This window comes from Ixodes scapularis, unplaced genomic scaffold (assembly GCF_016920785.2).
Source record: "Ixodes scapularis isolate PalLabHiFi unplaced genomic scaffold, ASM1692078v2 PGA_scaffold1__304_contigs__length_218370807, whole genome shotgun sequence".
Lineage (NCBI taxonomy): Eukaryota > Metazoa > Arthropoda > Arachnida > Ixodida > Ixodidae > Ixodes > Ixodes scapularis.
The window spans coordinates 91,617,231-91,629,353 of NW_024609846.1; the positions used below are offsets into that span (position 1 = coordinate 91,617,231).

Here is a 12,123-nt window from a genome sequence, read left to right on the forward strand (position 1 = left end):
ATCGGAGCCAATACAAGGCCGTGTGAGTCTTATGTGACCATCGCGAGGGAGCGCAGTGACGTGTGAAGAGCGTGTCACGTGATACATTCACAGAGCCGGATTGGTTGGGATGGCTGGTGTCCGCCGCGATCGGACTTAAAGTGAAATTAAATACGGTAAACCAAAAATAGATATTTTATTTTATTTTATTTTTATTTATGACTGGCTCTTGTTACACCACCATGCGGGAAACAAAATACCACACTTTTTTAATTTCCTTAATTACAACTCTTTAAAAGTTTTTAGTTCCATACAAGACTTGTTGTAGGAAATGTTCACGTCATTCGGAAACACGTAGACCTTAATGATCCGAGAGCGCACGGAAGGATACCAGAGTGCGCGGAGACCTGAGAACGCCGGTCTCTGGTTCCAACGACTAGCGGGTAGAACAAACGATAGCTGCCTTTTTCTCAATTTCACTCATCGAAAGGACGATCGCAAGCCGAGTGGTCTACCGCACACCAGCTCGGAGCACCTGGAGCGAAAGCTCGCGCTGCAGAACCCAGGAATCCTAAGTTCAATCCCCACCCCTGCCCGTTTCGATCTGGATGAGCATCGTACCGGCGTGCGGTCATGGATCACTACTGCGTGGTGCACGTTAAAGACCCCAGGCTAGCGGTGGGACTGAACAGGCTAAATTGCTATCTACAGCTGAGAGACAAGTCGTTCATTAAAGGCAGACTGACTTTAAGGCTGTTACATACTCACAACCAATTCTTTTTTACTCGAAGAACACGTTAGAATACGAAAGCCAAACGCAGGACGCCAGCGTTCTGCATTCTAACGGGTTTAACGAGTGCGGTGGAGACGAAAGTTATACGACTCCGCGTTACGAGTTCTTAAGGTTCGACAAGTGCAGTGGCATAGCCTCCTGTATACTGACGAGGCCTGGCAGGTCACCACAAGCAGAGCCGTATATGTAGAGAGTTTGGTCAATGGGAGGCGCGAGCAGAGTCAGGGCGTGCGGCAGAGTTGGAAAGAGGGCTTGGTATGCTCTCTTGACCAACCAGAAGCCGAAAAGAATCCCCTAGCGGTGGTAGCGGCAAACAGTTCTGATCAAAAGTCGATGTTCGCATATGGTTTTAATAAGCGCGTAAGAGTGAAGTGTAGTAACTCTTTGTGGTTGAAAATGGGGTGCACTGGTTGTTTTGATCATGATTATGCAGAAAGATGTAAGAACCGAATGCGCCGCGCAAATCTGTTTTGCACGGACAAAGTGTGACCGCTCGGACGGCAGATTCCCGGCCTCGGCGCTCGGCGTACGGATTATGTCGATCGTTCCGCTAGTCGCACTCTTCCACCATCATTTTGGATTAACGTGATTGAAACATCACGTGTACCATATTTTCAGCCATTGAGAGTTACTCCATTGCAGTTATCAGGTTTGTTTCTCGCGACCACCACCAGGGTATTATTTCCGGCTTCTGGTTGGACACATTCAAATTTCCGAAGACGCCCTGGAACGCGCCCAGCCCGCTTTCGGCCAATGGCGCATCCTCATTTGTCTCCTATACTTCCCAACGAATGGCCAAACTCTCTACATTTACGGCTCTGACCACAAGAAGCAGCTGCCGAAATGGAAAATATGGAGCGGCACACAACGGATGAAAGGAGAGTCACGTGACTTGCGCCCCGCTGCGGCGAGGCGCCGAAACACACGTCTTGTGAGCGGACAAGCGTGTTTCGGGTCCTCGTCCTCCAAAGGATGCGCGGACGTGCAGGTTCCCTCAGAAATGGCTTTTTGATGCTCTCTGCTACCAGACCCTCGCGCTCCAAATCTGCGATCGGGCACCCTATGGCTCCGTCGTCGAACTGCCAGGTTTTGCGAGTGTAGAGGAGGCTATGGCAGTGGAGACAAAGGCAGGTAGCTTTAGGTATTGCCACAAATAATCCTAATCAGACCTCATTGTTCTGACGTCCCCGCGCTCTCTCGTCTCCTCCCCTCAGTGCATCGGCGCGTTGTAATATTCACAGTGCTGACCAGAGGCGCGTAGATGTCAGTGAAATGGAATGCAGACTCTAGATCACGCGCTGCCCGTAGCCGGAAGCAGAAAAAGACACGTCTAGAAAATCCGCTTCCTAGGTTGCTGAACATAAATGAACCACACCACAGCACGCTGTAAATTTCTCGCGGCGGATGAATATAGCGCTGCACGGACTCATTTATCACTGCCGCCTGATGTGTAGCATTTCGTGACGGCAATCCCTCGAGGAATTATATTTGCAGATATAAAATCAGAAATTCATATAAACTGCAACATACAACTTCAAGTTTTATTTTTATTTTAATTTAATCGGGGACCCTTAAAAGTTAAAGCTAAATAAAGTATTTTTATTACAAGTTTGAGGCCTCGTAAGATATTATTGAAAGCAAAATCTAAAGATGTAATTCCGCGAAGTTGTGAAGTCTTCTTCTATTATTATTATTGTCGTTTGAAATCAACCACTCCGACGCCAATGGGTTCAGTAGCTGCTTAGAATAAGTACGACAATTTGTCATAAAAAATGCATGGGCTCTTCTACTGTGAAATCTTCTTAAATGGGTCATGAAACAAATTCGGGTTGGAATGATCATGAGTTTGCAGAGACTTAAAAAAGCTTCTTTCTCGAGGTGAAATTGCGAGGATAAAAGGGGACTACTTATTTCAGTCTTGCTTTTTCAGAGCTCGACGACGGATTTGTGGGATTAAAACAACAAGCATGACGGCAGTCGAGCGCGGTTCATGAATTGGACACGGAACTGAGCAAAAACTCGACTTCGGCTCGGAACCATAAATGCCTCGTCGGACACTCGGGAGCGGTTCGTGTCCAGCACCTGCAGTGATAGGAATAGCCGAAGTCTAACAATGCCTGGAGCTCAGCACGCGTTTTCTGCCTCGTTAACCGCAGCGCGTGTCTATGATTAACGTTGGCGGCACGTGATAGTCAAAAGGTCACGTGGCCGCTTGCACTTTCTCCGAGTTGAGGAGATAAAATATGCTCATATTTCCTGAAATCATTTGGCGACTGCCATTGCATAGACAGAAAAAACTAAGGCAAGCTTATTCAGTTAGTAGTATTTAGCGAAAGTAGAAATAGTAGTACTTAGCAAAAGTAGAAAAATCGTTTCATGGCTTCTTTAAGAGGACAAGTAAGCGTAGTTGCACTACTGATTCACACGACTACTGACAACCCTATTTTATGTTCTGGAGATATTTCTGAAATAACCTCCTTTTGAACGAATAGAACATTTCGGGAGACAGATTTCCCTTAATGTTTAAGGTTATGCCGTGGCATTTGACTGCACAAAATTACTTGGTGCCTTCCCCTTTTACCTTCGGCATGTTGTTTTGCAAAGCGCGAGGCCCACACCAGCGCAGCAGCCTCCCGAGTCGCCTGCTCCACTCAAACGTACGCCTAATTATATAAGGGCGCGTGTCGACAGGGGAAGGAGCGGCGCGGCAAAACTTAAAGGGGCGATGCAACAATTTTTATACTTTGCGCAAATACCACTTCGAACAGATCCCTGATGTTAATGACCTATGAAACACCCGTTCGTTTTTCACCTCACACAACAGAAGTCTCAGAAAAAAAATTAAAGAAAAACGAGAACGTTCACCCCCTTAACTCGAAGCCAGAACAAGTGGCCACGTGATCTGGAACCGATGATATGCCGCCAATGTTGACCATAGCCACGCGCTGGGGTTGGCAAAGCACAGAACACGCGCTCAGTTTCAGACATTGTTATGGCTCGGCTATTGTCGTCGTTGCAGCGATTGGACACGGGCCACTACCCGAATTTCTTCTCGAGCTAGTAATTATCACGAGCCCAAATCGAGTTCCCACGCAATGCTCGTGTCCAATCTATGAACCGCATTCAAATATCGTCACTTGGGGTGCACTGCGATCCCCACGTTACGTCATCAAAATTTGCAAAGGAGAGATTAAATGAAAAAGTTCGCTTTTGTCCTTGAAATTACACCGCAACAAAGGAGTTTCTTAGCCAGTGGCGTTGCGTGCGAGTATCCTTGAGTCCCACTAGTGCCAGTAAGCTCGTGTATAGTGAAAAACATTCCAACTGAATATCGTTGCACAGCTCCTTTAAGCCGGACAGCTCTATACTCTTCGTTCAGCGTACTTGCGGTAGACCACCGGTAGACTAAGCCCTTACACCGGTCCCCGTATCAAGAAAAATTGAAGTTTCTCTGATTGTTCCTACGCCGCACGAAGTAGCTCTTACAAGGTTTGGTTGTCGGAGGAAAGAGCAATGTTTCGGCCATTTTGTTCTTAGCCTGAGACTGAGGCAGGAAAAGTGGAAAGTCTCGGGCTAAGAACAAAATGGTTAACATCCACCAGCTCGCCTGCGCACTCACTAGATTATCAATGTTTCGGCGTTTGAAACGTGAACGTCTTGATAAGATAGCATATGTATCTAATCTAAAATTCACCTGCATGTATCTTAATTGTCGACATAAAGGGAAAAGCTAGTAATGCTCTGCTAGGAGCCGGGCTTTTTTTACTGCGGTTCTTGAAGTGAAAACCAGTATAGTGTTTTCATGTTTAGACTGGGTGGTTTACATTTGTTTGCTCAGCACAGCAGTTAAAGAATTTGGTGTTCAACATTTGATTTGGTGTTGGAAAAATGTTTCGGGGCACTATTCTCCACGTGGGTATATATATATATATATATATAAATATATATTTATATATATTTATATATATATATATATATATATATATATATATTTTTATATATATATATATATAAAAATATATATAAAAATACACACTATAAAAATATAAAAAATAAAAATATAAAAAAAACGTCGCCTATAAAAATAAAAAATGTTTGCTCAAAATTTCCAAGAAAGACGTCATAATAAAAAAACTAATAAAAAAACTTAACAATCGTGAAAGCATTTTTAGGTGCAGGAACACCTGCCATTTTAATGCATCTCCCAAGAACGCAGATATGTTTGCACTTGTTTAAAGGTTATGTTTCATCATATCCTGGTTGCCCTTTAAAGTCAGCAACAAAATGCGTGAGATGAGCACGCTGGACTCAAAACAGACCTTCTGAAGAATAGATTCCAGTGGCTACTGGACGGGGAAACGTACAAGATTCAAAGGTGCGTTAATCTTTATGCGATAGTTTTGCTGAAAACATGAAATAATAATCGAGCATTTTAGGATTTTGATAATATATTACGCATGCTCTTTTCAGTCTTAGAAATGGTTCTACAGAAATTCAAGAAGCACCTCACTGAACATTGGTTTTTGGATATCTCTTAGGTTTAAAAAATTGTTTGTCATGGACCGAAGGATAGCAGCACTGATCTTCGTGGTGACAGCATTCGCCAGTTCAAGGACTGCGGAAATCAATGGTATTATGCGCCAATTTGCAAGTAGACCATGATGATATTAACAACAATCATTTAGTTGTTTCACCTTAAAAAACAAACAAAAAAACTTGCATCGCAGCGTATGTTGTTGCGTTTTTGAGAGACCGTTCTGTAACCAATGAGACGAATAACTGCCAAGTAAATCCACACGGAACCCATTGTCAATCAAAGCTTCTACAACACAGAGCGTAACTTGTAATTCCAGGCTTCTTGCTTCGTGGTTCGCTCAATAGCAAGTTTATTGGCCAGTGCAGTAATATATTTCACGGCAAACTATCACAAAGTTATTCAAATTTTCCACGCTCTGAATGTTTTTAACTTTCAGTGAACTAACTCCCTGGCAGTTGTTTTGAAAGGCAAGTCAGTCACATGCACCAAGCTTGTCACAAACAAAATATGAGAGATATGTCCGTCCTTTCATGTGTCTGTCGAGAATAATGACTTCGACGATATTAACGCACGCGACGTTTGGTCCACCGAGTATCTTTTTCGTCCATTGTTGACATTCTAGAAGTAAAATCGGGTGAATCGGATGATGTAAATCATTAATCAGGCCATATTGAGTGCACACTCTATTACCAGAGTGTTAATGGCCTTTGGACCAAACCTTTTGGATTTATGTCTGAAATTGCAGTCAATTCATACGCCATTTTTGCCTTACTGGGACTTGTCTAGAGGACAGTATCCTAGTTCTCAATATTTGCTTCCATGTTAGTCAGTACTTCGAAAATTCCGTTATTATGTTAGCAATGGATGGAGATACAGAGGTGGTGTTCTAACGGCCGGGGAGGTTTCTCTGCTTTCATTGCGAGCATATAGATAATTGTGAGTCACACTCGGAATGCGTACGGATCCGGGTTACGTCGTGCGACGCGGTTTATTATTTTATTCGAAACTACTATTTTCGGCCACACACTGACTCGGAAGTTGTTCACGTCATTTAAAAAAAAAGCACAATATCTCGACGTAACGAAGATTCGTGTGCAAATATATGGACACTTTAACCAGCAAGGCCTTAATTGGCTGGCAGGTAATGACTCGGTGGAGCATGATGTCAGCACCTTGAAAGTCTCAAGCCTTTTGAATTATATTTATCATAATGATTTTGAACTTCGCGATACTATTCAGAATTCAGCGGGAAATATTCTCGACATTGCATTAGTGCCTTTGCCAATCTATTTTATTTTGTCTATCGCCGACCCTTAAATGAATACTTATTGCAGAGTAGTGGTGATAGCCTTAATATATATAAATAACTTCAGTGCTATGGCTGCAAGCCGATCCTGAATGAAGAGTGAGATGGTACAGCTGTTGAAGCTCTTACAAAGGTAGTATTGAGCGCAATCGACAGCTCTGCGCCTAAGGTAAGCTGAGCTGACATGAGCCGCGGCTTGCAACGCAAGCTTTGTTATCAGTAACTCTTTAAAAATTCGGGGCTGGACAAGTAGCACGCCAAATTTAGTGATGTCGCACTTCGGCGAAGCGCTCTTTAGACGAGACGAAGGTTTGCATTTTGCTAGGCTTGAGTCCGATATGTATACCAGGCCCTAAATTGTTCGGAAATGTGCACTGTCAAAAGGAAACGAGCTGCTAAAGTGGTCCGAATACAAAATGACTCTGTTTATACAATTGATCTATGCAAAATTGCCGACGTATTTGCAGAACAATTTAAATCCTGTTTTTTGTCTGTAGCAGTCCGTGGCGAGAGCTCAAGGTGCCTAGGCAAATCCAAATTGTTTTGTTTTATCTCCCCTGACGAAGTCGAAATGAAGGAAAGCATTCGTAGTATGAAATTTAAACCGCCTGCTAGCGCAGTTGAAATTCCCAGTTTTATTATAGAAGTGTGTGCTGAACAAGTTTTAATTTTATGAACATACAATTTTCAGAGCATATTTTTAATTCATCACTGCGTACTGGAATATTTACATCTGACTGAAAACGCTCTGTAGTTCTTGCGATTCATAAATCAGGCGTTCATAACATTGTAAACTATCGCCCGTTTAATTACTCTGCATTTTTATGAAAGGTCGTACACACGTCTCGACTGGCACTCCAGCCAAAAGATAAGCCTGAAGAGCATGGGTGTTTGAAAAGCACATCAGTGGACACGAAACTATGCTCTTTATTATATTGTACAGATCCGTTCGTTCGTGACCGGGAGCATGTTGATGATTTAGACACGTTGACATGTTTAAATCATTAGATAAGGATAAGGGATAGTCCAACGCATTAACGGACCTCCAATCAAAAGCTTAAAAGAATGTGCATGGACAAGCCTCATTCTTGGGACAAATATTTAGCCCCCTTCTCTTCGTGTACCGTGAGGTTCTTCAGGCAAGTGGGGAGTTCTCCCTATTTGAATTCAGCTACGGCCACCGTTTTAGAGGTCTCTCAGTGCTAAAGGTAATATGGGTCGCAGACCACTTAAGCTACGATGTCCAACCAACGTACAGATGCGTGCTTGATTTCAGACACAAGCTGAAACAAGCCACTGAGTCAGTGTAGGAGAAACTGCAGGAGTCTCAGCGAAAGCAGAGCAAATCCTTCAATAAGAAGGTAAAAGAATGACAGCTAGAAGTGTGAGGACGAATGTTGATTATTTTCCCTAGAAGCAGTAACAAGCTGTTGATACAATAGAAAAGTCCATACTTGATGGTGGAGAAGAAGATGGATGTGCACTACGTTCTAGACTCCGGTCACACGCGCAAGCTGTTTCACGTCTATATGTTGAAAGGATGTGAGGAACGAGCAGTTTAAACAGCCAGCAAGGTGCATGTCAACGCATATGTTGCAATCGAGTATTGTGATGATAGAAAGGAGCTTCCCTGAATGAGCGTCAGGAGGACCCAGGGACCAGAAAATGTCACCCGGTCAGAACCGTTAACCTAGGAGCAGGGCGCTGAGGTGAACGAGCTCGTCCACGGATACAAAAATGTGTTATTCGATTTGTTGGGTAAAAAGAACCTTCTGTAGTTTTAGTTACATGTGTCCACTACCGTAAAGACACTACAGTACTCGATTCCTTTCGCAATCAGGAAGGTAATCAAAACCGAAGTTCAAGTGATGTTGAAGTTGGGGGTGATTGAAAGATCGACTTCCGCCCACAATTCTCCCCTCGTCGCTGTGCGGAAGTCAGATATACGGAAGTTAAATTTAACAGCTCTCCGGCTCTAAATGAGGAACCCATCTAGGCAGGAAATGTTTATTTTGTAAACTGGACTTATCCAAAAGATATAGGCGAATCTTTTTATCGACGGATTCCAAGGCCAAAACGGCATTTTTAACTGAGACGGGGTTTACCAGTTTAGGTTTAAGCCCTTCGGAATTAAGGCGGCATCAGTCATATTTAATCGGCTTATGAGTACGCTGCTGGCAGACATCCCAACAGTACAGCACTATATCGACGAAGCGCTAAGAGCAACCAAAGCTTGGGAGTAGTACCTAGCCGCGTGGGAAAAAAATATCTAAGCGAATACGGCGCACCGGAATCACGGGGAAACTCAGAAAATTTGAAATTGGAAGAAATAGAATAACGTTTTCGGGCCATGAAATGGGGAATAAAAAAGTAAGGCCTCACTCGCAAACTTTGTAGGAGACCAATTGCGGTGAACGACCCCGGACCAAGAAGCAAGTTAGCGCATGTCTCGGATTGACGCGATACTACCGCCGATTCATCCCCAACTATGTCAAGGCGGCTGGACCATTAGTTAAACTGTCGCGGAAGGATGTGCACGTGGAAACTAAAAGCGACCAAATCGAAACAACATAATGGTGGCCAGGGCGTCAGTGTCCTCTATCCGCCGATCAGGCAACTACTGAGATGAAAAGGTCTATACATTTATTCTACTCCATAGAAAACACAGTTTTGAAACGAAAATCTATATGGCTCTTCAAATCACAAAAGATTACCGAAGACGGAAGAAAGGGGATAAGGGGAGTACCTTCTCACTTCGTCTCCTGTGGAACTCCCGCGGTTGGGCACGACGGTGATAGGATGCTGCACAGGCACATATTGGCCGATGTTTTCTCCTTTCTTCAACGCCAGCATCATTCTCGAAGGGAGGCCTTTTGACCCCCATTCCCCCTCCGCGTATGATAATAACTCGCTACCAACGTTATTATTAGTGCCACTAAATAAGCTACGCTTCAGAATAACAACACTTGACCATATTGTTGCTTAAAATCATGGTTGCCAGTTATCTGAAGCCTTATCTGAAAGCACAGAAAACGCTTTTCCGTCCTCCACAAATGTTTAAACAGTTTGCGACAGGGTAAAGAATCGTTGCATGAGCTTCCTAACACCGAATCTAATGCTGAGGAAGTCGCACTTTTGAATCATGACGATCGGCAGTTGTGCCTGCTCTGCACAAGCACCAAAATGGTGGCGCCCACAACATTGTCGGGGAACAGAGTGCCGAAACTCTAAGCGCAGCTGATTTAATAGCTCCAGTTACTATGTAGCGTTGGTAGTGAGCCACCGAAGCCGGTCTGACAATGTCACGTTATTTAATGGTCACAAGGTCGCAAAACGACGCGCCCTCTGCGGGCTTTTTTTTTTTCTTTTTTTTTTCTACGTTTGTTTTAAGTATAAGGGATATCATACTGAACAACAACAAGGGCACATTTCACACGCCGGCGACAAATTTATAATTGAAATGCGCCAGTCAAGACGAGTATTTCCGAAAGTAAGGTTTTTTAAGAATTAAATTGTTAAGTATTACTTTACATTGTCCACATGACCTACTCCCCGGAACTTTATCCTAGGGTAATATTTCTTAATTATAATTGCTCTTTCAAGTATATACAGTTGTTCGTAAAATCTCCTGTATGTATAAGCGTTTGCAAGTGCGACTTGTGGGCGCTGTTATCTTGCTGCTGGTGTGGGTAGATCGTCTGGCAGTCAATTACTGCTGGAGCGCACCCACGGTTTTCAGACTGGCGCTCAAACAAAACGTTATTCATACACGGTGGCCAGAGTAGCTTTCGAGGTGCGGCTGCTTGCAAACGTCTATAGCAGTAAAAAATCTCTCTAAATAAAACTGCGCGACGATATTTCAGATGCAGTGCAGCAGGATCCCCATGATAATGTATGCCAAACGCCTGAGTGTAAAGAGATGGGTAAGAACGGACTTGTTTTTTGCCGCGTGATAATCCCTCCAGATTTATATTATCTGAAATGTATTTTATACTCTTACAGGCATAAAGCTTAGCCGTGCAGTTAACAGAAGTAAAAATCCATGTGATGATTTTTATGATTATGTGTGCGAAAATTGGAAGCAGGACAACACCATTCCGCCATATTTGCCAAGCTATGGACATATATGGTTTGTACGAGAGAAACTGTCCAAGAGACTTAAAGGTAATTTTGATCCTTAACACGGCTATATTTGTGTGACTAAAGTTGAAAAACTAGCTACAACTATTATATTTAACTGATACCTAAAATTGCTACAATTTTGTAATAATAAATATACAAGTTATTGTATTTAGGTTAAAGGAAAACGCGTGTGATGTCTTAGGTATGCTCACTATTGTTAAGAAAAAATTTAATTTCTGACTTTATTCAAAATAAAAAAAAGTGAAATTTCTGACTTTAACACCACCATGCTTGGGTCACGTTGACATGTATTTTGAAAACAAAGGTTTAAAAAAATGATTGTACGCGTTTCTAGAGTCACAGGCCTTCTATTGCATACTTAATATCACAAGCAATAGCGAACCTAAAATTGAAAGCAAATGGGGTGTAAATGAGAAATGGGCTAAGCTTCGCCGCGACATAAGAAGAAAGTAAAAAAAAATGCTAGTCTAAGATTTCGTTACCAGCGAGACTTGTGATCAAAGCGAAGGATGATGATCCAAAAACTCTCCTTCCCAATCAGCAGTGGTCGCTTACCTTCCACTGTGGCGAAGAAACATCATTTCTGCCGAGGTCCCATTTGGTGTGCGTCCTGTATTCACTAGAAGTGGGCTTTATTTCGGTGTTTATAAAACACTTTCAAATCATACGAAAGATAGGGGTGCGATATTTTTCGGTACTTTGCGAACATGCATGTTCTCAAAGTGCTATCATGAGAGCACTTTTAGAGACGGACGAGGGGGGAGACCAATAATATGTGCTAACTTCAACTTTTTAATGTTCAGAAAGACATACTCTGTGCCATCGCGCCACTCAATTTATACTCTGGCCTGCCGCGGTTCGCAAGAACTGGGTCATTTTAACATAACATTTTATCAGGTCTGTCTCTATATTTTAGCAAACCGTCGCCGTGCTCCACTATCGCACAACCAGAGCCTTTGAAGCATGCTTTTAAATGCGCACCCGAGTGATACCATGTCTAGTTGGGTACAAACGCCATCATCATCATCCCACAGAGGCACAGTTTCGGTCTCGGTCTCCAATTGAAAAAGAAAAAAAAAAATTGTTATTGTAGCAAAAATATTAAACAAAAAAAAAAAACTTTTTTTTTACGATCATTTTATTTGAGGGATGCCTGTCCTAACCTAGTAGAAAAAAAAAGCTTTCTTTCCTAGCTTCAGTGTCCTGTTAAAATTGACCGCATCTCATCAATGTGAATGATGTTGATTTGGGCGAAGCTGGCGGTGCTGATGATGCTGATTTTGTTCATAGGTAGTGCTGATGGTGCTCATTTTTTTATTTCTCATAGGTAGTGCTGAGTTTCGGGTTGCGTTTCGACTTCATTAT

The 12,123-nt window shown here is 42.9% G+C and overlaps 1 protein-coding gene across 1 annotated transcript in view; it reads left to right on the top strand.

The window, feature by feature from the left end:
* The first annotated feature begins 5,329 nt into the window (after positions 1 to 5,329).
* Positions 5,330 to 12,123, top strand: part of LOC121836109 (neprilysin-1-like) — a 66,694-nt gene continuing 59,900 nt past the window's right edge. The window contains exons 1-3 of the mRNA XM_042290841.1: positions 5,330 to 5,402; positions 10,479 to 10,538; positions 10,618 to 10,779. Coding sequence (XP_042146775.1) covers positions 5,330 to 5,402; positions 10,479 to 10,538; positions 10,618 to 10,779 — 295 coding nt within the window. The remainder of the gene's footprint in view (positions 5,403 to 10,478; positions 10,539 to 10,617; positions 10,780 to 12,123) is intronic.